Raw genomic sequence first — 26,829 nt, 5'->3', positions numbered from 1 at the left:
AGGCTAATGCAATTGGAGGCATGTATCAAATTGTTGCCTACTGAAACTCCTAAAGTGATCCAATCCTTGTAATAGATTTGAAGCAATAGTCTACCCGCGTGTGGTCAACTAAATCATTTCAGGAGCGCCATCGTGCTACTTTGAGACAAGCATGGGGACTCATCTTGATAAATCAATAAATGTCCGATTGTTGTTTTCCCTGAATCTCCATTTCGGTACTGGTTAGGCTACAATTAGGCTGGGGAAATGTTAGCTACGTTGAGACGTTAGCTACATTGAAGTGAGTGTTGCTCCTGATCATCTTGTCTAGTTTGCTCATTTCTTAGAACATTTTGCCATGTAATGTAGTTTAACCTCTTGACGTTACCCTAGGATAGGGGGCGCCACAGCGCATTTTGGAAAAAATTCGTGCCCATTTTCAACGGCCTACTAATCAGACTCAGAAGCTAGGATATGCATATAATTAATACCTGTGGATAGAAAACACCCTAAAGTTTCTAAAACTGTTTGAATGGTGTCTGTGAGTATAACAGAACTCATATGGCAGTCAAAACCCCGAGACCGATTGAACCAGGAAGTGGAATTCTGAATTGTGGACTCAACTTCACGTCGTCGCCTATAATTCACACCATGAGATATCGTTTATTGAGCACTTCCTATTGCTTCCACAAGATGTCGCCAGTCTTTACAAAGTGTTTTGAGCCTTCTACTGTCGAAACTCAGTGAATGAGACGCGTTGGAAATTGGTCACAGCGGGAGGGCCATCACCATTATGACGCCGGCGGCCCTGTCTACCCCCACCTTTGGAAACGTTTTGAAACACATTGAAATCGTCCCCTTCGAATCTTATTGGCTCTCTTGTTGAAACAGGCTCTGAAGATTTATGTTATACAACGTTTGACATGTTTGAACGAACCTAAATGTGAAAAAAAAGTATTATTTCGAAACCACTGTGGCGCGCAAGGCAGATTAGTTGGATACGCCCTTCGGACGCAGTAACAACAGCAAGCTAATGGAACATAAAGGATGGACTTTTTCGACCGAAAATACATCTGTTGTGGACCTGGGATTCCTGGAAGTGCTTTCTGATGAAGACAACTAAAGGTAAGGGATTATTGACAATATTATACAACATTAGATGTGATATGCGATTGTTCCAAGATGGCGCCGAGCTGTATTTACTAGCTCATTTTCTGAGTATCGCATCCCCTTTTATCGCTAAGTGTGATTACCCAGTAAAGTTATTTTTAAATCTGGTATGACAGGTGCTTTCAAGAGATATTCATCTATAAATCTTAGAATGACAATATTACATTTTAAACATGTTTTCGAATAGTAATTCAGTAAATTGTAGCACTGTTTCATCGGATGCTTTTGACGGGAAAATAGTTAGTCAACGTCAGACGCCGATGTAAAATGCTGTTTTCATATATAAATATGAACTTTATTGAACAAAAGAATGCATGCATTGTGTAACATGATGTCCTAGGTGTGTCATCTGATGAAGTTTGTAAAAGGTTAGTGCTGCATTTAGCTGTTTTTGGGTTATTTGTGATGCATGTGTTTGGTCGGAAAATGGCTATGTTGCTGCTTTTTACGATGGACTCCTCTAACATAATCTAATGATTTGCTTTTCCTGTTAAACCTTTTTGAAATCGGACGACGTGGGTCGATTCAGGAGAGGTGTATCTATAAAACGGAAAAAAAAAATGTTTTTCTTTTTTCAAATTATTACATTTTGTTATGCTAATGGCGATATGATTTTTCGCTGGATTTTGATCCCGCTGACGGGATGAGACGCTGAAGAGGTTTTAAAGCTGTATGCTGCTGTGGTGCCAAACTGCTGCAGAACTTCACTTGGTAGTTTATGCTGGTAAGGGGTATCACCAGCCAGCTTCAGTCCATACCACGACAGGAGTATGGAGTTGAGAGTGTGCAGTGACATTCTATTTCTTAACTTTGACTTGACCACACTCATTTGGCTGAACAGCCGTTCAACCTCCACATTTGAGTGTGGCAAGGAGAGGGCAGCGAGTGCAGCTTTGCACAGTTTTTCAAATGGATTTGACCCGGAAGAGTCCGTGTAGTTATTGACTTTACTCTAAAACGCGACTGTATTTTCAGTTGAGTCCCACCTAAACAGATGGATGTTTCTCCATTGGGAAACAATTTTATCAATTGTTTGGGGCTGGTATTCCAGTAGCTCAGCTACTTTAATAATTTCAGTGGTGCCTTTATTATGCTTTAGCATTTCCTTAACACAGAACAAGGCCATGTTTCGCAAGGCTTCAAGGTTGTCTGGGAGCCTTGCTTGCAGCTCCTTGCTTAAAGCAACAATGTAGTTGATGCACCGTCTCCGAATTACCTTTTTTTCCTCTGGCGCAAGACTGAGTTGGTACACCGTGCTCTCGAAAAGGTACCCAAGGTATGGTGATGGACTGAGATGTCCATCAATGGCATTCTTCAGGACATCAACTTTTGCCATGGAATTGACTACTCTGTTGCAAATTGATGGTAAGAGGTGTACCAGATTGTCCAAAAGCTTGACAGGATCTGTTTGCTCTCCCTCCAATTTTTTCACTGCAACTTGTGCATCGGACAGGATTGATTTCAAGAATGTCAGGTAGACATAGTTGGTCTTGTTCACTTACATGGCGTGGAGCACATCCGCCATGTAGCAATGCTCACTGGCCTTGGTCACCTCAAAGTGGAGTTTCAGTTCTTCCCACTGGCTCAATATACGAGTTACCGCAGGCTCAATCAATAGCCAACGTGTGGCACACACTTTGGTGATCTGCAGGGGTTTTTGGCCACAATTAATGGTGGCATACACTGCTTTGTACGCCTCGCGCCATTTTGGGGAAATCGAAAACCAGTTGTAGGTTTCCCTGATTGTCACGGTTGTTGTCGGTGAATGAGGACCAATACGCAGCAGGTACGTGAATGCTCATCTTGCTTTTTAATTATCTTTCAAAACGAACATACAAAATAACAAAAACACGAACGATCAACAAAAACAGTCTGGTAAGGCACAAGGCGAAACACAGAACAATCACCCACAAATCACACATACAAACACACCCTAATATATGGAACTCTCAATCAAAGGCAGATAGACAACACCTGCCTTCAACTGAGAGTCCCAACCCCAATCAACCAAACATAGAAACACACAACCTAGACTAACCATAGAATTACTAAACATAAACCAAAACCCGGAATTACTAAATTAAACACCCTTTACACAAACACACCACCCCGAACCACAGAAAACAAATACCCCCTGCCACGCCCTGACCAAACTACAAAACAATTAACCTTATATACTGGCCAGGACGTGACAGTACCCCCCTTAAAGGTGCTACCCCAGAAGCACCTTAACAAAAAAATAACCCCAAGCAACACCAACAAAAAGTCCCCTTTTCTAAAGGGAGGGAAGGGAGGGTGGCTGCCGTCAACGGCGGCACTGTGCTACACCCCCTCCCCAACCCACCTATTTCTGGAGGTGGCTCTGGCTCCGGCCGTTCCAGGCTGTCGGGCCACTCTGGCTTCGCCGGGGGGCAGTCGGGGCAGTCTGGCAATTCGGGAGAGTCTGGGCAGTCTGGCAATTCGGGACAGTCTGGGCAGTCTGGCAATTCGGGACAGTCTGGGCAGTCTGGCAATTCGGGACAGTCTGGGCAGTCTGGCAATTCGGGACAGTCTGGGCAGTCTGGCAATTCGGGACAGTCTGGGCAGTCTGGCAATTCGGGACAGTCTGGGCAGTCTGGCCACTCCGGCAGTTCAGGGCAGTCTGGCCACTCCGGCAGTTCAGGGCAGTCTGGCCACTCCGGCAGTTCAGGGCAGTCTGGCCACTCCGGCAGTTCAGGGCAGTCTGGCCACTCCGGCAGTTCAGGGCAGTCTGGCCACTCCGGCAGTTCAGGGCAGTCTGGCCACTCCGGCAGTTCAGGGCAGTCTGGCCACTCCGGCAGTTCAGGGCAGTCTGGCCACTCCGGCAGTTCAGGGCAGTCTGGCCACTCCGGCAGTTCAGGGCAGTCTGGCCACTCCGGCAGTTCAGGGCAGTCTGGCCACTCCGGCAGTTCAGGGCAGTCTGGCCACTCCGGCAGTTCAGGGCAGTCTGGCCACTCCGGCAGTTCAGGGCAGTCTGGCCACTCCGGCAGTTCAGGGCAGTCTGGCCACTCCGGCAGTTCAGCGCAGTCTGGCCACTCCGGCAGTTCAGCGCAGTCTGGCCACTCCGGCAGTTCAGCGCAGTCTGGCCACTCCGGCAGTTCAGCGCAGTCTGGCCACTCCGGCAGTTCAGCGCAGTCTGGCCACTCCGGCAGTTCAGCGCAGTCTGGCCACTCCGGCAGTTCAGCGCAGTCTGACCTCTCTGGCGACTGTTGACTGGCGGGCAGCTCTGACGACTGTTGACTGGCGGGCAGCTCTGACGACTGTTGACTGGCGGGCAGCTCTGACGACTGTTGACTGGCGGGCAGCTCTGACGATGACTGTTGACTGGCGGGCAGCTCTGACGATGACTGTTGACTGGCGGGCAGCTCTGACGATGACTGTTGACTGGCGGGCAGCTCTGACGATGACTGTTGACTGGCGGGCAGCTCTGACGATGACTGTTGACTGGCGGGCAGCTCTGATGATGACTGTTGACTGGCGGGCAGCTCTGACGATGACTGTTGACTGACGGGCAGCTCTGATGATGACTGTTGACTGGCGGGCAGCTCTGATGATGACTGTTGACTGGCGGGCAGCTCTGATGATGACTGTTGACTGGCGGGCAGCTCTGATGAAGACTGTTGACTGGCGAGGCAGGGTTGACGCACTTGTAGCCTGGTGCGTGGTGCTGGTACTGGGATTACCAGATTATGTACACGCACCTCCAGGCTAGTGCGGGAGCGGGAACAGGACGAGTCGGACTGGGTTGACGCACTTCCGGGTCCGCACGAGAGACAGGAGCTGGAAACCCAGGGCTATGGAGGCGCACAGCCGGTCTAGATCTTACCTCCTGCACAACCCGCCTTGGCTGGATGGAACTAGTAGCCCTGTACGAGCGGGGTGCTCGTACAGGGCAGACTGGGCTGTGCAGGGGCCTGATGGTAGCCGTGCGTAGAGCGGGAGTTGGGTAGCCTGGTCCTCGGAGGCGTACCGGCGACCAGATGCGCTGCGCAGGCATCCTCCTACCAGGCTGGATGCCCGCTCTAGCACGGCACCTGCGAGGGGCTGGAATAACGCGCACCGGACTGTGCGTGCGTATGGGTGAGATAGTGCGCTCCTCAGCGAAACATAGCGCTCTCAACCCCATACGCTCCTCCATATAACCACGAGTAGCTGGCTTCCGGCTCTTCTTACGCCTAGCCAAACTACCCGTGTGCCCCCCCCCAAAATCTTCTTGGGGGTGCCTCTCGTGCTTCTCCTTCTGCGCGTACTTGGCCTCGTACCACCGCCTCTCTGCCTTGGCTGCCTCAATTTCCCACTGCGGGCGTCGATAATCCCCAGCCTGATGCCAGGGTCCGGCCCCGTCCAGAACTTCCTCCCAAGTCCACTTCTCCCGCCAGTCCAACTCGAACTCCGTCTGCTCCTTCCTCTGCTGCTTGGTCCTTTGGTGGTGGGTGATTCTGTCACGGTTGTTGTCGGTGAATGAGGACCAATACGCAGCAGGTACGTGAATGCTCATCTTGCTTTTTAATTATCTTTCAAAACGAACATACAAAATAACAAAAACACGAACGATCAACAAAAACAGTCTGGTAAGGCACAAGGCGAAACACAGAACAATCACCCACAAATCACACATACAAACACACCTAATATATGGAACTCTCAATCAAAGGCAGATAGACAACACCTGCCTTCAACTGAGAGTCCCAACCCCAATCAACCAAACATAGAAACACACAACCTAGACTAACCATAGAATTACTAAACATAAACCAAAACCCGGAATTACTAAATTAAACACCCTTTACACAAACACACCACCCCGAACCACAGAAAACAAATACCCCCTGCCACGCCCTGACCAAACTACAAAACAATTAACCTTATATACTGGCCAGGACGTGACACTGATTAAGTACTCAACACTCCTAGGGATGGTTTCTTTGGATGCTGCACTGTCAGCCAATTGTAAAGAATGGCACACACAGCGGATGAGTACCAAATTGGGCAATGCACATTCTTCCTTTAAAATCTTGTGCACCCCATTGTGCACCCCAGTCATCATGGACGCATTATCAGTACCAATACCCTGGAAGATTCTGTTTATTAAGGTTACACTTCTCGAGAAACTCAACTACCGCCTTTGCTATTGATCTGGTGTCGCCCCCTCCAATTCAACCAGCCCGAGAAATGTGGACACAACGGTTCTTTTTTTAGCACTGAAATACCGAATCACCACACCCAGGTATTTCGAGACACTGACATCAGTGGACTCATCCAAAAGGAGACTGAACTTCTCATCCCCCACATCTGATGATACCCTTTTGAGAAAATAAGGAGACTTGTCTGATAATTAAACAATGTGATTTTGTTTAACTGAATCTCTGTCTGTATAGGCTATTTGGTTAATTGGTTTCTGGCTGGGCAAATTACGTGGAGGTGGTATAGCTTATCTATTCGTTTTCTCATCTATCACTGATAAGAAACATTTAGCATGCAATAATGTAGCCAAAATCACGTATAGGCCTATCATTTAGCTCAATCGCATATAGGCAACTCAAACACCCGCGGAGGTTGTGAAATATTTGAGACTCGCATGCTTTTGAAGATAGGATTGTTCATATTTTGTATCGGTATCCTGATGAAGGTAAGACCCTTCGCCTGCTCCCTACCAAAGCGGAGTGAGGGTAGGAAAGAGATGACACATGGATAAAAAAAAGCATGGGCTTAAAATATTTTTACATTACATTTTAGTCATTTAGCAGATGCTCTTATCCAGAGCGACTTACAGTAGTGAATGCATACATTTCATTTCATGCATTTTTGTACTGGCCTCCCGTGGGAATCAAACCCACAACCCTGGCGTTGCACGTACCATGCTCTACCAACTGAGCCACAGGGACGGCCTATATAATCTTGTTATATGACAGTGTTCTATACATTTCCATGACACAAGTTGTGTGGGAAAAATATTTGTTGCATTTTAATATTCCACCATATTCATCAGGGTAGGTGTGTCTTGCCTGTTTAATTAACAAAATAACAAGCTATTGATTTAATTTGGATTGCACAGCCATGGCTGCACAGACCCGTAACATAGGCCTAATTAAACTCAAAATATGATATTGTATTCTTTTGAAAGTATGTTATATTAGTCTTATGTTTCTTAGGACCTAACAGGAAGTAATAATGGATTTATTTTTCAAGGTGTATATTCTCAATGAATTTTATTCAAATAGAAGCCCACCCACATCTGCACACCACAACTTCCACTCCCCCCCCCCCCCCCCCCATGCCGGCATGCACACGTGAGGTGGATGCAGAAAAGAAGGTGGTAAAAATGGGCCTGTTTGTAAGTGGGTCATATAATTTGTCATTTTTATTTATTTATTTGGATCCCCATTAGCTAACACCGTAACTCTTGCTAATCTTCCTGGGGTCCAACACAAATGAACAAGACATTACAAACAACCACAAATCAAGACTTCACACATTCAACAAGTAGACAATACCGACAATTAAACATTGCCCAGGCAAAATACTGTAAAATACAGGCAAAAAAAATGTAAATCCTATGTGAAAACAGTATTTCATTGTGTTTATATGTGTGTTAGAGTGTGTGTGGATGTGTGTTAGAGTGTGTCTCCTAGCACTCAGAGTTATCTGCTTGGTACTGGCTGGAGGATGAGGAAAACCACCAGGCAGCTCATTCTACACTATGATTACTCTGCTATCAACTCATTATGTCTTAATAATCCATCCCTATGTTTACTCTGCTATCGTCTCATTATGTCTTAATAATCCATCCCTATGATTACTCTGCTATCGTCTCATTATGTCTTAATAATCCATCCCTATGATTAGTCTGCTATTGCCTAATTACAGTATATCTTAATAATGTATACTCAGGATAATGTGGCCATATGGTTGCAATCAACCCTACTGTAGTCTGTTCATTCACTGCTTTGGTTTAATGCTGTGGTGTGGTGGAAATCTGTGGTTCTTTTGTGGTTTTTCCCAAGACTTCAGTTCAGTGTAAGTTCTTCGTCTCTCTAGCAGACAGTGAGTTTGTCGCATTTGGTGTAGCTCTTTCCTGCAGTCAAATAACCAAAATCGCCCTCTATTGGCTTCTTAGGTGACATTTTTCATAATTTCATAATCAATACATATTTTTTTTCTTCTTTTTTTTAAACACAGAAAATCCAGTGTTTCTATGTCAAACAGTTTTGTTATATTTCAGTCTTCTGTGATGTATATAAAGTGTAATATTGGGATGCAAACTCAAAATAATACAATAATACATTTTATCTGACATGGTACATGGGTCTTCTTTCTTTAAACCCATAACCATGTGTGTGTGTCACGGATTCCACCGGTAGGTCTATGTCATCAGCCTCTAGGCGTCACTGAACTGTCTCATTACGCCCACCTGATTCCAATTCCCCTGATTAGTAATTGTATATATGTGCCCTCTGTACACCATTGTCTTGTCGGTTATTTTTCCATGGCCGTGCTTCGTTGTTTTGGCTTCCATGCTACGTGTATTGTGTACTCGTTATTACAGATGTCGTCCCGTGTATTGTTATTACGAGTCTCGTCCTGTGTATTTATTAGAGGTTTAACCTCGCTCTTTTGTTTGGGTTACACATTTTTACATTTTATTTCATTTTATTTCACCTTTATTTAACCAGGTAGGCTAGATGAGAACAAGTTCTCATTTGCAACTGCGACCTGGCCAAGATAAAGCAAAGCAGTTCAACACATACAACAACACAGAGTTACACATGGAATAAACAAACGTACAGTCAATAATATGCAACTTCGGCAACTGGCCCGTCCGACGACGCAACTTCGGCAGCTGCAACTGGCCCTGATCTTTCCGCGTTCCTGTGGTTGTCCTCGAGGCCAGTGTATTCCCGCTGCTGGTGCAGTGCGACACGGGAGGGGTACGGTCGAGAGGAGCGTTGCTGGGTTCCTGCGGTGGACATCCTGAATGCGTCACTGACCAGGGATTTTCACCATCAGCGCCCTGACCGACCCGCACTGCGTCCCTGTGGTCGTCCCCGAGGCCAGTGTCATTACCCTGTTAGTGCAGCGCGTCGGGATGGCGTACTGCCACGGATTCCCCCGGTACTGCTGCTCATTCTGTGCACCAGTTCCGGGGGTCTACCTCACCCGCCTCTAACTGTTTCATTACGCACACCTGATTCACCATTGTCTTGTCGGTTATTGTTCCCATGTCCGTTGGTCTTGAGTACATGTGCTTTGTTTTGGCTTTCGTGCTGCGTGGATTGTGTACTCATTATTACGGGTCCCGTGTATTGCTGTGCACTTGTTATTACCAGTCTCGTTCCGTGTATTGTTATTACGGGTCTTGTCCCGTGTATTTATTAGAGGTGTAACCTCGCTCTTTTGTTTGGGTTACATCCCTGTGTTTTTGCATACATGTTTGTTTTGGGCTTCGTCCCCGTGCCTTTCATGGCATGTTATATTTTTGGGTGGAGTATTAAAACCCCCTATTACGAATTACTGCGCCTGTCTCCAATCATTTATACAACGTGACAGAGGTTTGTACTTTTGTTTCAAAGTAGATTTGTTTAAGATGACCAAAAACACTGTCACCCTAATTTAGCCCACAGAAGTAAAATGTTAAAATATCAGGAGAGATAAATCATGCAATTTTTTTTATAGAAACCCCCCCACTGAGCTTTTTGTTACTTTAATAATTTTTGTTCAAATTCAAGCATTCACTTCTGAAAATGGTAAATGCATTTTTTTTATGCAGTAAACAAACTGAAGATGTCCAAGGTTGTCTTTGCAGGGGGCCAAAATAAACACAATTATTCTGGGAATAACAACAAAAAAATGTGTCTAAGTTTTCTGTCATGTTATATGCTACTAAACACACTGCAATGCTGAATCCAAGCAACCAACCACTTCAATATTGTGTTCTACACATAAAAATAACATACCATTCACCTTGCAATCTCCCATGTGGTGAAATCCATTTAGTAAACCCACGCTCAGATCACATGGAGATCAGCTGAGCACTTTCTGGACCCGCCACTCTACAAGGCGCATTGTGTGACTTCCTGTGACTCTGCCGGGAGAAATTGTTTTTGATTTGTGAAAGCGACTGTCAACTGTCTGAAGCAGCGGGCGTTGTGGCGTGTTTCCTGGAAGGGCTCTTTTTGACTGGTTGCGTTAGGCTCAGTAGGCTTGATATGGTCTTAGACAGCATTGTCCCTCTGCTGGATCCTACTGGGGTCTCGGCAAAGGGGGGTTACCAGTAGCTGGACACAATCACAATCTACCCACTCACTCCTTCGCTGCTGCAAGCCACAACATATAAGTAGTTTCTCACTGACATACATTTTTGCACCTGTAAGACATCAAGTGAGGCTACTTCATTATTGACCAACTGAAAACCTATGCAAAGGTGAAATCGGTGATAATGGGCTGTTTTTTTTTATGACAATATAAAGAAAGCTACACTGTTTTGGACCTATAACAACACAAAATAGATCATGACAACCATATCAGTGATTCCAGTGTGTTTTCAGGACATCTATCGTAACCCACTTCAATGTGAATTAGAAGTGTTCCGAATCTCTCTTATTAGATTTATTTCAGAGACGTTACTCATGTTGCTGTCACCTTCAATTTAACTTGACTGAACAGGCTGCCCCAGGAGCCCAACAGAAGACAGATTCATCATGTTACAATATAGTACAGAAACATTCTTTGTAGTCCTTAACTTTACTTAACTCTCACTTTCATTTTCTCTCTCTTTCACTCTCTATCCCTTGCGTTCTCTTTTCTTCCTCTCTTTCAGCCCTGAGTCCTTGGATCTCTATTTTCTCCCACCCGGGCGTGAGAGACTACTCCCAACTGACCCTTGATCTGACCAGGAATGAGCTGATAGTGGGTGCAAGGTAAGAATGCATTCCTTAATTTCTCTTGTTCATTTGTCACTTAAGCAAAACACTCTGCTTGGCCCTGCACTTCGCTGCTGCTGAGAATTCCTCACCTTCAATCATAGACAATGTTTAAATAAATTCAAAAGTGGTAATCATGTTTTAAAGGGGGTCTGAACTTCCTGATTTAACCTTGGTTCAATTATCCTCATCAGGAAATGAGACTGAGAACCAGATTTGGGCCATGGAGGCGTGTTTTGATGTGGGTGTTCGAACATGCGAAGCGTTTGTACTTTCACTCTGCCAAAACAGCACACTGTTAGTCACTCACCCTTCTAGATAATTTGAAACAGTCTAACCAGGTCTTGTGTCTGGAGCTAGCCTAGACTAGCTAACAAGCTAGCCAACTTCTTTGTCCAATTAGCTTCAGCCGGTTGGTGTGGCCAAGTTCTTTTAGTTTTCTCATGAAATGCTTTCAATATTTGTATATGAATTTCTCCAATTTATAGTTGGTTTGAGGTTTGTAACTCATTGAAGTTTGAAGCTATTGACTTTAAATTATTGTCACATGTACATTGTGTAATTTACTGATGATCTCTAACTAGCCCCATAGGGATATCAAATGTCAAACCAAATTGACCATGGGTATGGAGCGAGTTAGCTGCCGAAAGGTTGAACATACGTATCGTTAAGATTGTAAGAAAATCCATACGTAAATTGTTAGATCATAAGAAAAGCCATGCGTGAAACATAAACATGAAATTTCACCTGTGAACATACAAAGACCATTTTCTGATTATAGATAAACATTTTAGGCTTGAACAAATCTTGTTGCAATTCTGACGTACAATAATACCTTTCAGAGTTTTAGCAGTTTCATCTCAACAAAAAACATACACCAAACTGCCTGTGAGGAGTGCTACGTGAACAAGCGTACCACAGTATAAAAAAACTGAAGTCAGAGAAACCGGAAAGAGGTATCCTGCACGTTTTCAAGTTAAGTCTCCATTCTCTATTACCCCTCAGTTGAGTTTACTTCACATAAGTGTAGCTAATGTAATGGATTTGTTTGGCAGCATAAATCTAGATAGCACTAGCTGTATTATGCCTACAACAGTGAAGTTTCAGTCCGCTATGTGTATCTCTAAAGCATGGGCATATCTCTGGGTGACGTGGACATTCCCATGCATGCACCTTATCTAAATATGACAGATTCAATACTGCACCATCCCATTCTCTGGGCTCTGTCTGAAATCATAGCCAGTAGTATCTACCAGGAATAATGAATCAAAACCAGTAGTATCTACCAGGAATAATGGATCATAACCAGTAGTATCTACCAGGAATAATAAATCATAACCAGTAGTATCTACCAGGAATAATGAATCATAACCAGTAGTATATAGAATGATAAGATATGTTTGGTGAATCTATGAATTATGTATGACCACTGGAGTCACTCAAAATATATTTTTATTGGATATTTTGATATTTTATTAAATCACTTAATCTTGCCAAAGCATATTCTGCATGAGCGGTTAATATGAATTTAAACAAAAATTGTCATGATTTATATGAAACATATGGACTTTGAAATGAACAATTGAGAGGTTAAACGTAGGCTAAGTCTGGCACAAGCTCATTCCCACACTAACAATACCTCTGTTGCAGTGGTCTTAATGTAGGTAGTGTCTGTATAGGCTATTCCCTCCATCGCAACACTGCTGCCCAGTTGAAGAGCTTGTGATCTCCATGCAGCATCACAGCACCATGCGCCTTTGGAAAAGCACCCCTCAGCCTCAGAAGATGCCCTTCTGGAGGCATGCAGCCATAGAGTCATTATTCCCTAATGTAGGCCTCTTTGCCTACTAACCAAATGAAGTCCACAGCACGCATGATGCGTGCAACTCGTCATTCCAACATATTTTAACATATAATTCATCCTTCATTAAATTTAGTCAGTCAGTATGTCTGAGTTGCAATAGGAACTAAATCAAAGAGAATAGAACAGTCTTACCCATTTGTTTATTGAAATCCATGTATGTATTCAAAATTATCTAAAGTTCTTTAGCCTATCACTTTAATAATTCATTGTTTAATTTAGGCCGATCCAAATAAAAAGTAGCCCTTCAACTTTAGTGTAATGGTGTCTTGCAGAATACTTTTTTAACTCTATTTGTGTTTTATAATAGGGGTCCCTTTAAAAAAAGACCTTAGCTCACAGGCCTCGAAATATAGCCCTCTGAATAAATGTTAAACTAAATAGTTGAAGAGGCACATGCAGTGGCTGATAGGGTAAACAGATTGGCCAATAAGAATAGGCTATAGATAGTCTTGACCATTTGGGACCCCTTGGCTATTTCACTCAGGACAGGTTATAGCCTAGACTTAATCAATATTTAGTTTTGTCTCATTTATTGATATGGATATAGCCTCTGTGTGATGGGGTTGTGGAACGCAAAGGGCTATAACAAGCCTACATACAGAGTGGAATTCATTAATACAACAGTCAAAATGCCTAATATAAGGCCTGCAGTCTGTGCTCTCAAATACTAGAAAAAGTGTGATTCATTAGGTTACATGATCACCACAGTAGCCCCACACAGCTATAAAAACAAATTATGCAATTATATGGCCATTAAATAACACACAACAGCATGGCATATTTAGATAGTGGAATAGGCCTAGCCTAAATCATTTACTTTCTATTTTGCAGCTCAGGCGGTTATTCTAGACAAGGCTGTCTTTATCCTTCTCACACAAGTCATTTGCTGAATGCCCAAGCCTATACTACGTCATCTACTGGTGTAACGTCATTATTGAATGCAGTTCTAAAACAAGCTCTAGACTTTTATTTTCAAATGAAGCCAGAAGCTGCAAAGAAACTCTAATGTTTGGGCTAGAGTTGCTTGATTGACAAGCTACAGTGGGGGGAAAAAGTATTTGATCCCCTGCTGATTTTTTATGTTAGCCCACTTATAAAGAAAGGATCAGTCTATAATTTTAATGGTAGGTTTATTTGAACAGGGAGAGACAGAATAACAACAAAACAAATCCAGAAAAACGCATGTCAAAAATTTTATACAATTATTTGCATTTTAATGAGGGAAATAAGTATTTGACCCCTCTGCAAAACATGACTTAGTACTTGGTGGCAAAACCCTTGTTTGTTGGCAATCACAGAGGTCAGACATTTCTTGTAGTTGGCCACCAGGTTTGCACACATCTCAGGAGGGATTTTGTCCCACACCTCTTTCCAGATCTTCTCCAAGTCATTAAGGTTTCGAGGCTGATGTTTGGCAATTCGAACCTTCAGCTCCCTCCACAGATTTTCTATGGGATTAAGGTCTGAAGACTGACTAGGCCACTCCAGGACCTTAATGTGCTTCTTCTTGAGCCACTCCTTTGTTGCCTTGTTTGTTTTTGGAACACTTCACATGTGATTATATTTCACATGTGGATTTTCACAGGTGATGCCATGCAAACAAAAATGAGTTATGATACATATAGTGCTTTTAACATTTAGTGTTTTCAACTTACATATTTGACTCACTTTGACATACATGATGTACACTGAGGGTACAAACACTAGGCACACCTTCCTAGTATGGAGTTGCACCCCCATTTGCCTTCAGAAGAGCCTCAATTTGTCGGGGCATGGACTGTACAAGGTGTCGAAAGCATTCCGAAGGGATTATGGCCCATTTAGACTCCAATGCTTCCCACAGTTGTGTAAAGTTGGCTGGATGTCTTTTGGGTGGTGGACCGTTCTTGATACACATGCAAAACTGTTGAGCGTGAAAAACCCAGCAACGTTGCAGTTCTTAACATACTTAAACCGATGCGCCTGGCACCTACTACCATATCCCGTTCAAAGGCACTTTAATATTTTGTCTTGCTCATTCACCCTCTGAATGGCACATATACACAATCCATGTCTCAATGCCTAAAAATCCTTGAACCTGTCTCCTCCCCTTCATCTACACTGATTTGACGTGGATTTAACAAGTGACGTCAATAAGGGATCATAGCTTTCACCTAATCAGTCTAAGTCATGGAAAAAGCATATGTTTCTAATGTTTTGTACACTGTGTTAGTTTATTTATAGAGGCATTATTATTCAACATGTCCTTATCTGGGATTTGAACTCACAACCTCTTGGTTCATGGCAGGTTCATGGCATTCTGATCTTCCTTCTACACCACCATGTCTGTATCATGAGATAATTTCACCTGTATTCCTACACTTTGAACTTCAAAGTATATCTCAACCTTGTTAAAAATACACTCAAGAAAATGTCATGTGAAGTGTTCCAAAAACACATGATTTGACATGCGAAATGTCACATGTCAAGTGTTACAAAAACACGTTATCATATGTGAAATTCATGTAGTTTTTCCGTAAGGGACTACACGGTTGCAGAGTTTTCATCCTCGCCAAGGCCATTATTATTTTTTTTAACCATGTGACCTGAATAGACAAAATCTGGTCCCATCATAGCCCGTATTAAACCTTTTTACAACAGATGAATCACTTCATATTGTGTAAGGTCCAGAGGTTTACCTGGTTAGGATACCAGATTAGGAAAAACTACGGGCCCCAGTTTTTTTTCCGCCAAACCACTCTGGGACCTGTGGTGCCCTTTCTGACTCACTGTAACAGAAAAACACACACAACTGCCATGTAAACTGAGTGTTTATTAACTGTTTGTTTTAACTGTTATTTCCTCTCTGTCATGTTTACACAGAAACTTCCTCTTCAGATTGAGTCTCAACAACGTGTCTCTCATCCAGGTAAAATAAGTCCACCTCCTCTCTTCTCTTGCTGCTGTGTGTGTGTGTGTGTGTGTGTTGTCCAGTTACATATAATCTGATTACAAAAAACTAACTAATCAGTTATTCCAGCAAAAATATTGTAATCAGATTGGATACTTTTGAAAAACTCTGATTACTTAGATTACTTTTCAATTCCAAAAGGATGTTTGCGTAAAAGTACATTATGACATAATTTCTGTTTTCTCAAAGACATTTAGTTCAGCCTTGGAAAAAAGTTGCCAGTTTTAAGTTAATTCCACTCAAACGAATCTGACCACAAGTCAGTCCACTATGATGACACACCAAATGGATCCTTTTTGTCGTCGTCTTATGCCTCTTCAAGGGTAACTCTCAAACCCAATTTCTGCCTTTGCCCTTACCGCTTCAAATTTTCAAAACATGCATTCAGGTGAGAAGTAGTGGTTGGGGGGAATTGCTAATAAATATTCATTTTGGGGGTGGGTAAAGGTAGTTGTACCTGATTCCAAAAGTTTCTCACTAAAATATACCAGAAGTACACTGGCACGCTCTGATAATAAAATGATGTGCATCATAAGCAAATACGTCTCTGGACATTTAGCTCACAGTGGTAAGGCACTTAGTTGCTGACATCTATTGCCACTTGCGGTGTAAATTCAAATCCCCCATGGGGGATGGAAAATAAATGTGGACTCACATTTATTGCGGTATTGTGTTGGGAAGAAAAGTGCAATCATCACCTTGGAAATGAAGATTAATTCAATCCAACCGCATTGCAGTATTTACACAGTAGCTCTTTTTCCAGTGGTCAAATTAACTCACACATTGGTCTTGGGTACTGAATAAAAACCTACAACTACTACCAGGGTGACCCCTCTCACAGGTATACTTTTCAGAATTAGAAGTGTGTGGCAGGAGATAAATCATGTAAATAAAGGATTTGAAAAAATATATATATCTACCCGAGGGGCACAGTGGTCTAAGGCACTGCATTGATGTGCCGCTAGAGATTCTGGGTTCGAGTCCAGGCTCTGTTGCAGCCGGCCGCAACTGGGACACCAGTTGGAGCACAATTGGCCCAGCGTCATCCGGGTTAGGGGAGGGTTTGGCTGGCAGGGATGTCCTTGTCCCATCGTGCACTAGCGACTCCTGTGGTGGGCCGGGTGCAGTGCATGCTGACACGTTTGCCAGGTGTACGGTGTTTCCTCTGACACATTGGTGTGGCTGGCTTCTGGGTTAAGTGGGCATTGTCTCAAGAAGCAGTGCGGCTTGGTTGGGCTGTGTTTCAGAGGACGCATGGCTCTCAACCTTTGCCTCTCCTGAGTCTGTACGGGAGTTGCAGTGATGAGACAAGACTGTAACTACCAATTGGATACCACGAAAAAGGGGTTATTATTATTATTATTTTTAATCTATAAATATATGCCCAATGTGGTATTAGAACTCACAAATATGAGCCAACTGTCTTAGCATACTGCACCACCAATCAGTCATAGCAGTTGGGGAAAAATACAATGACTTGACATGACCACCATTGTCATCTATTTCTTGTTACGATGGATGTAGCTACGAATATAAACATATAATCCTCATAGCCTACATTTCGTTTTCTTCATAAAGATATAGATGTCTGTGAAACGGTAAGCAAAAACGTTGAATTAAGTCATATGCGGAAATGTGCCTAACTGCCTTTTGAATTTAGTCAAGGAAGCATCATACATAATGTATTATTACACTCCACTTACCAAGGCCATTGCCAAATAAAGCACGCTGTCACCTGCTTTTATAGTGAGCCTTGAGGTGGTACCACCCAGCACATCTAGAAGGGAGTGTACTTCATACTGAACCTCTTCCTTGAGGTGGTACCACCCAGCACATCTAGAAGGGAGTGTACTTCATACTGAACCTCTTCCTTGAGGTGGTACCACCCAGCACATCTAGAAGGGAGTGTACTTCATACTGAACCTCTTCCTTGAGGTGGTACCACCCAGCACATCTAGAAGGGAGTGTACTTCATACTGAACCCCTTCCTTGAGGTGGTACCACCCAGCACATCTAGAAGGGAGTGTACTTCATACTGAACCCCTTCCTTGAGGTGGTACCACCCAGCACATCTAGAAGGGAGAGTACTTCATACCGAACCCCTTTACTGATTTTGGGTAGTCTCAAAATGACGTTACTGATGACCATTTTGGACACGTAACTGTAATGGGTTACATTTAGAAAGTAGCCTACCGAACCCTGTCAGTGGTCTTTAACAAACCACACTTATCTGTCTGCAGCCAGCGCTCCTCTCTTCCGCTGGGCTCCCAGACCTGCTCTCTTTCTCTCCTTCTCCGCCTCTTTCCTCCTCTCTCTACTCCTCTGTTCTGCCGCTCCTCTCTTTAACTTTCCTGGCAGCAGTTGGCTTGCTGGTATTGATTCTGTGGTTTTGGGACTGGAGTGTTTTCATCTCCTAGGATGATGGTGGAGTGGTGAAAGAGTGAGTGTTTGGTGTGATGTCTATATGGAGGTAGCTACTGTTACAGAGGTCTACTGTGGGATTACAGTGCATCAGGTAGAGAAGGCTCATGGTGGTGTGGGACCTGTTTTTAGTATTCCAGCCCTGGAGATTGTACATCACAAACCACGTTTCCATCCACAGTTTTTATGCGAGTAAAGTTATACTCGGGCGGCAGGTAGCCTAGTGGTTAGAGTGTTGAACTAGTAACTGAAAGGTTGCTAGATCAAACCTCTGAGCTGACAAGGTAAGAATCAGTTGTTCTGCCCCTGAACAAGGCAGTTAACCCACTGTTCCTAGGCTGTCATTGTGAATAAGAATGTGTTCTTAACTGACTTGCCTAGTTAAATAAAGGTTAAAAAAAAATGTTAAAAATTACATTTTGGTACAATTTTATAAATGCCGACAGATAATTTGTTAGTTTGACACGGTGGGATATTTTTGTGTTGGTAAAATGAATTATGCTAGAAATGGCGGTGGAAACATTTTTATGCTCAAATATTGATATAATAACCATCATCGAAGTAAACTTGGAGTCACGCAATATGATATGTGGTCCTCCCACTACGACTCGGGAAACCATGTAGTTTATTAGGCTACAGATGAAATCAATTATGATGACCTTCACACGGTGACGAAGGTTCCTGCCGGTCTTGATGCTTCTTTACAATAATATTGTGGGTCTGATACTGGTGACATGATGATTGATGCTTGACTGCCGTTGACAAATACAAATACTTGCGCTCTTATCAATAATAATCTCATGTAGACTAGCCTACCTGCACTGTGTCTGTGAGCTGTTAGCTAAAGAGCTTGTGCCCAGACCAGAGCCAAGACTATTGTAATAGTTCCAAAAGTGTCCAACCCCGTCCATCTGGCACTCCAGCAAGACTCAATCAAACACTCAGTCCTTGAAAGAACACAAGCACTATTTGAACCCAGGCATGACTAAATCAAATCAAATGTATTTATAAAGCCCTTACATCAGCTGATGTCACAAAATGCTGTACAGAAACCCAGCCTAAAACCCCAAACAGCAAGCAATGCAGGTGTAGAAGCACGGTGGCTAGGAAAATCTCCCTAGAAAGGCCATAACCTAGGAAGAAACCTAGAGAGGAACCAGGCTATGAGGGGTGGCCAGTCCTCTTCTGGCTGTGCCAGGTGGAGATTATAACAGAACATAGCCAAGATGTTCAAATGTTCATAGATGACCAGCAGGCTCAAATAATAATAATCACAGTGGTTGTTGAGGGTGCAACAGGTCAGCATCTCAGGAGTAAATGTCAGTTGGCTTTTCATAGCCGATCATTCAGAGTATCTCTACCACTCCTGCTGTCTCTAGAGAGTTGAAAACAGCAGGTCTGGGACAGGTAGCACGTCCAGTGAACAGGTCAGGGTTCCATAGCCACAGGCAGAACAGTTGAAACTGGAGCAGCAGCACGGCCAAGTGGACTGGGGAGAGCAAGGAGTCATCAGGCCAGGTAGTCCTGAGGCATGGTCCTAGGGCTCAGGTCCTACGAGAGAGAGAAAGAAAGAGACAGAATTAGAGAGAGCATACTTAAATTCACACAGGACACCGGATAAGACAGGAGAAATACTCCAGATATAACAGACTGACCCTAGCCCCCCGACACATAAACTACTGCAGCATAAATACTGGAGGCTGAGACAGGAGGGGTCGGGAGACACTGTGGCCCCATCCGACGATACCCCCGGACAGGGCCAAACAGGCAGGATATAACCCCACCCACTTAGCCAAAGCACAGCCCCCACACCACTAGAGGGATATCTTCAACCACCAATTTACCATCCTGAGACAAGGCCGAGTATAGCCCACAAAGATCTCCGCCACGGCACAACCCAAGGGGGGGCGCCAACCCGGACAGGAAGATCACGTCAGTGACATAACCCACTCAAGTGACGCACCCCTCCTAGGGACGGCATGGAAGAGCACCAGTAAGCCAGTGACTCAGCCCCTGTAATAGAGTTAGAGGCAGAGAATCCCAGTGGAGAGAGGGGAACCGGCCAGGCAGAGACAGCAAGGGCGGTTCGTTGTTCCAGTGCCTTTCCGTTCACCTTCACATTCCTGGGCCAGACTACACTCAATCATAGGACCTACTGAAGAGATGAGTCTTCAATAAAGACTTAAAGGTTGAGACCGAGTCTGCATCTCTCACATGGGTAGGCAGACCATTCCATAAAAATGGAGCTCTATAGGAGAAAGCCCTGCCTCCAGCTGTTTGCTGCAGTCTTGTGACCGTAGCGTACATGTAGGTATGTACGGCAGGACCAAATCGGAAGATAGGTAGGAGCAAGCCCTTGCCTTAACAGGAAGCCAGTGTAGAGAGGCTAGCACTGGAGTGATATGATCAAATCTTTTGGTTCTAGTCAAGATTCTAGCAGCCGTGTTTAGCACTAACTGAAAGTTTGTTTAGTGCTTTATCCGGGTAGCCAGAAAGTAGAGCATTGCAGTAGTCTAACCTAGAAGTGACAAAAGCATGGATTCATTTTTCTGCATCATTTTTGGACAGAAAGTTTCTGATTTTTGCAATGTTACATAGATGGAAAAAAGCTGTCCTTGAAACAGTCTTGACATGTTCGTCAAAAGAGCGATCAGGGTCTAGAGTAACGCCGAGGTCCTTCACAGTTTTATTTGAGACGACTGTACAACCAATACAATCAAGATGAATTGTCAGATTCAACAGAAGATCTCTTTGTTTCTTGGGACCTAGAACAAGCATCTCTGTTTTGTCCGAGTTTAAAAGTAGAACATTTGCAGCCGTCCACTTCCTTATGTCTGAAACACAGGCTTCCAGGGAGGGCAATTTTGGGGCTTCACCATGTTTCATCGAAATGTACAGCTGTGTGTCATCCGCATAGCAGTGAAAGTTAACATTATGTTTTCGAATGACATCACCAAGAGGTAAAATATATAGTGAAAACAATAGTGGTCCTAAAACGGAACCTTAAGCATCACCGAAATGTACAGTTGATTTGTCAGAGGACAAACCATCCACAGAGACAAACTGATATCTTTCCGACAGATCAGATCTAAACCAGGCCAGAACTTGTCCGTGTAGACCAATTTGGGTTTCCAATCTTTCCAAAAGAATGTGGTGATCGATGGTATCAAAAGCAGCACTTAGGTCTAGGAGCACGAGGACAGATGCAGAGCCTCGGTCTGACGCCATTAAAAGGTAATTTACCAAGTCCACAAGTGCAGTCTCAGTGCTATGATGGAGTCTAAAACCAGACTGAAGCGTTTCGCATACATTGATTGTCTTCAGGAAGGCAGTGAGTTGCCGTGCAACAGCTTTTTCCAAATTTTTGGAGAGGAATGGGAGAATCGATATAGGATAGTTTTTAATATTTTTTGGGTCAAGGTTTGGCTTTTTCAAGAGAGGCTTTATTACTGCCACTTTTAGTGAGTTTGGTACACATCCGGTGGATAGAGAGCCGTTTATTATGTTCAACATTGGAGGGCCAAGCACAGGAAACAGCTCTTTCAGTAGTTTAGTTGGAATAGGGTCCAGTATGTTTAGAGGCCATGATTATTTTCATCAATGTGTCAAGAGATATAATACTTAAATACTAATGCACATAGGGGAGAGGTTGAGTGAAATGAGTGAATGCTGTATGTTGGTCTGATTCTACAGCACTACGGCCTGTTTCTCTGCACTGAGAAGGATGGATGGATGGATGAATGAAAGCATATCACCACACACAGACTTAGGCTTCTATGAAAAAGTGCTCTTTCAGCACAGTCACAACAAAGTGACATAATATGTGAGCAGCTGCCACCAGTGTGCCAATGTTAATGTTTCCCCACTGGGCAAAAACTGGTTGAATCAATGTTGTTTCCACATCATTTCAACTAAATAAATCAATGTGATGACATTGAATCAAGGTGGAAAACTGATTGGATAATCAAAAAGACATCAACGTAAGGACATTTTGTCTTTTTTTTTCACCCAACTTTGAACCTAAATCCAATGACATGGTAATTTTTTGTTGTTGATTTCAAGTTGAATTCACGTTAGTTGACAACTCAACCAACTGTAAATCAAAACTAGACGTTGAACTGACATCTGTGCCCAGTGGTTCTTTGTTTTTGATACTCTTGTTGTCTTTTTTTTGTCTGTGGAAGAGGACTGGGGTTGGTGAGTTTCGCACACTATTTCTGTACTCGGTAAAATGGTTCTGGCAGTCCTGAAATGAACCGTGTCTTTCAACATCTGTACGCCTGTGTGCACACACACACACACACACACACACACACACACACACACACACACACACACACACACACACACACACACACACACACACACACACACACACACACACACACACACACACACACACAGACACACACTCTTTATTGTCTTGTCTTGAGCTGGGGGATAAACAAGGTGGCTCCCTCTTCATTCTGTTCTAACTGGAGGTGTCATTAGGTGTGCCAGGGCCCAAATCGATGAGTACAGAACATTGCTGCTGCCCAGTTAGTAGGAGAGGATCTGAGCCTGCCAGCATGCCTAAAGAGATGGAAGGACGCTGCTTCAAACTATTCCTCTTCCTCCTCCTGCCTGCTAGCCTGCTAGCCTGAACCATACACAGCAGCAGGAGAGAGCTATCCAACCCAGTCCCGGGGGACCTAAGGGTTGGCTGGCTTCAGCCCCGCACAATCTACACAATCACACAGACCTGAAATGGAGGTCAGGTATTGAAATGGGGTGAAAGTGAGTCTACATTACCTGCTGTCCTCTAGTTGAAATGAGTCTCTGATTGATTGAGAAGTAACTGGAGTAACAACCACTATTCACTATTCAGTCAGAGCAGACCTATTCATACATTTTAATGGCAGCCCAGTCTTTATCAAAGCTGACCCGTTATCCCTGTAACCACATCCCTTTTGAGCGTCCCTACCTCGTCTGTCTGTGTCTCTCTGTCTCTCTCTTCCCTGTCTCTCTTCATCCCTCTCTCACTCTCTGCCCCTCTCTCTATGTGATGCTATTAGAGTCACCCTGTGTGTTGCTTAGAGGACTATAATGGAACAGCCCAGCGACGGAGCTCACCTCCCCATGCAAAACACGCAGCTCCTGTCAGGAGAGATGAAGGGGAGAGATGAGGACAGAGGGGTGAGGACAGGCCTTTTAGTTCTCCCCTTGCTGGGGGGAGAAGGGAGAAAAAAAGGGAGAGACGTGGGAGGAAAGAGGGGGGAGGACAGACCTTTTAGTTTTCTCTGAGAAGGGGGGAGGAGGGGGAAGTGCTGATGCTGGCTTTGAAGGTGGACCCAAGCTATTCAAACAGACACCTGGGAGAACACCTGTCATAGACATTAGTGGGCAGGCAAGCGTGGAGGAGAGGAAAAGGGGAGATTGAGAGGAAGAGACAAAGGGAAGGGGATAAATACAGTGGTCATCAGAGGAGAGAGAGAGACCTATCCAACCAAAAAACACAGACACAGAAAACCTTAGCTTACGCCTTCGCTCTAGTGAAATACTAAAACAATGCATAAATACTGTAAGATAAAAGAAGGAATAGCATGCCAGAAAACAGCTCAATGTGATTGAAAAATCCATTGAATCAAATCACTTCTGGGAAAATTGGAACACACTAAACAGTCAACAACACAAAGAGCTATCTATCCAAAATGGAGATGTATGGATAAACCACTTATCTAACCTTTTTGGAAATATAACAAAAAACCACAAACAAAAACAAACTGTACATGATCATATACTAAACTTAGAATCAACTATTAAAGACTACCAGAACCCACTGGACTCTCCAAATACATTGGATGAGCTACAACACCAAATATAAAACCTCCAACCCAAAAGGCCTGTGGTGTTGATGGTATACTAAATGAAATGATAAAATATACAGACCACAAATTGAAATGGCTATTAAACTCTTCAACATTATCCTCAGCTCTGGCTTCTTCCCCAATATTTGGAATCAAGGTCAGATCACACCATTCCACAAAAGAGGTGACAAGTTTTACACCAATAATTACCATGGAATCTGCGTCAACAGAAATCTCTGAAAAATCCTTTGCACTATCATCACTCCAACATTTCCTCAGTGAAAACAATGTCCTGAGCAAATGTCAAATTGGCTTTCTACCAAAATACCGTACAACAGACCACATATACACCATGCACACCCTTAGTGACAAACAAACCAACCAAAACAAAAGCTTTGTTGATTTCAAAAAAGCTTTTGATTCCATTTGGCATGAGTGTCTGCTATACAAATTTATGGAAAGCAGTGTTGGGGGGAAAAACATATTGCATTATAAAATCAATTTACACAAACAACACGTGTGCAGTTAAAATTGGCAAATAAACACAGATTTCTTTCCTCAGGGCCGTGGGATGAACTCAGAAATCAAATGTCTACTGTTTGTAGATGATCTGGTCCTTCTGTCCCCAACCAAGGAGGGCCTACAGCAGCATCTAGCTCTTCTGCACAGATTCTGTCAGACCTGGGCCCTTTCAGTAAATCTCAGTAAGACAAAAATAATGGTGTTCCAAAAAAGATCCACTTGCCAGAACCACGAATACAAATTCCATCTCCACACCATTGCCCTAGAGCACACAGAGTATTACACCTACTGTGGCTTAAACATCAACACCACAGGTAACTTCCACAAGGATTTGATCGATCTGAGAAACAAGGCAAGAAGGGCCTTCTACGCCGTCAAAAGGAACATAAACTCGACATCCCTGGCTAAAATACTTCAATCAGTTATAGAACCAATTGCCCTTTATGGTTGTGAGGTATGTGGTCCACTCACCAACCAAGAATTCACAAAATAGGACAAACCCAATTGAGACTCTGCATGCAGAATTCTGCAAAAATATACTTTGTGTGCAACGCAAAACCCCAAACAATACATGGAGAGCAGAATTAGGACTATACCCACTAGAATCCAGAAAATAGCTGTTCAATTCTACAACCACCAAAAAGGAAGTGATGCCTACATATTCCATCACAAAGCCCTCACCTGCAGAGAAATGAACCTAGAGAAGAGTCCTCTCAGCCAGCTGGTTCTGGGGCTCTGTTCACAAACACAAACAGACCCCACAGAGTCCCAGGACAGCAAAACAATTAGACCCCACCAAATTAAGCAAGAAGATAAGAAGCAAGAAGATGACACATTGGAAAGAATCAAACAAAAACAGAGCAATTTGGAATGCTATCTGGCTCTAAACAGAGAGTACACAGTGGCAGAATACCTGACCACAAAATTAAGAAAATCCTTGACTATGTACAGACTCAGTGAGCATAGCCTTGCTATTGAGAAAGGCTGCCATAGGCAGCCCTGGCTCTCAAGAGAAGACAGGCTAAGTGCACACTGCCCACAAAATTAGTTGAAAACTGAGTTCCATTTCCTAACCTCCTGCTAAATGTATGATCACCTCAGAGATACATATTTCCGACAGATCATATTCCAGAATTTGAAAAAAAGTTAAACACTGACATTTAGGTCATACACGTGTCACATGTTGCATGGTTTTACAGTGTATCTGCATGACACCATCCAAAGGGAAACTAAAAGAGCAACGCAGATGAAGGAAGCAGCTAGAGCAATCTCCCCCCTCTCTCTCTCTCTCTCTTTCTCTTTCTATCTCACTTTCTCTGTCTGTCTCTCTCTCTCCAGTTACTTTTGTTCTCCCTTCTTCTCTCTCTCGCTCGCCTCTCTCTCCCTCACCCCCTCTCTCTCCCTCCTGCTCGCTCCCTCTCTCTCCTGTTCTCTCTCACTCTTCTCCTCTCTCTCCTGCTTTCTCCCTCTCTCTCCTGTTCTCTCTCACATCTCCTCTCCCTTCTGCTCTCTCCCTCTCTCTCCTGTTCTCTCACTCTTCTCCTCTCTCTCCTGCTCTCTCCCTCACCCCTCTCTCTCCCTCCTGCTCGCTCCCTCTCTCTCCAGTTCTCTCTCACTCTTCTCCTCTCTCTCCTGCTCTCTCCCTCTCTCTCCTGTTCTCTCACTCTTCTCCTCTCTCTCCTGCTCTCTCCCTCTCTCTCCTGTTCTCTCTCAGTTCTCCTCTCCTCTCCCTTCTGCTCTCTCCCTCACTCTGCTGTGTGTTTTGTGTGGAGCTGGCAGACTACATCACACAAACATACTCTCAGCAGGGGCCAAGAAGACAGAGTGTGTGGGTGTGACTCAGAGAATCCCATCACATACCTCACCACATCCCTCACTCTAGCTCCCCTACGGTGAGAGGATGAGAGACCGAGCGAGAGTGAGTGAGACGTTCCAGGAAAAGGAGCGCACTGACAATTGTGTCAGATGTTCTTACCCAAAAAGGATGTAGTGATCCCACACGGTGTGTGTGTGTGTGTGTGTGTGTGTGTGTGTGTGTGTGTGTGTGTGGATGACAAAGGAGATCATTAATTCACATACACCCCCCACACCACCATACCTACCAGCTTGGAATCCTAAGCACAAATACCTTCAAGTGTG

The 26,829-nt window shown here is 43.9% G+C and overlaps 1 protein-coding gene across 7 annotated transcripts in view; it reads left to right on the top strand.

Moving 5' to 3' along the window:
* sema5ba (sema domain, seven thrombospondin repeats (type 1 and type 1-like), transmembrane domain (TM) and short cytoplasmic domain, (semaphorin) 5Ba) overlaps positions 1-26,829 on the top strand; it is a 325,261-nt gene that overhangs the window by 146,012 nt on the left and 152,420 nt on the right. For all 7 annotated transcript variants that reach the window (XM_014165380.2, XM_014165378.2, XM_014165381.2 and 4 more), the window contains 2 exons: positions 10,985-11,084; positions 15,814-15,859. In XM_014165380.2, coding sequence (XP_014020855.1) covers positions 10,985-11,084; positions 15,814-15,859 — 146 coding nt within the window. The remainder of the gene's footprint in view (positions 1-10,984; positions 11,085-15,813; positions 15,860-26,829) is intronic.

This window comes from Salmo salar, chromosome ssa21 (genome assembly GCF_905237065.1).
Source record: "Salmo salar chromosome ssa21, Ssal_v3.1, whole genome shotgun sequence".
Classification (NCBI taxonomy): Eukaryota; Metazoa; Chordata; class Actinopteri; order Salmoniformes; family Salmonidae; genus Salmo; species Salmo salar.
This window is presented reverse-complemented; position numbering and strand designations above follow the sequence as displayed.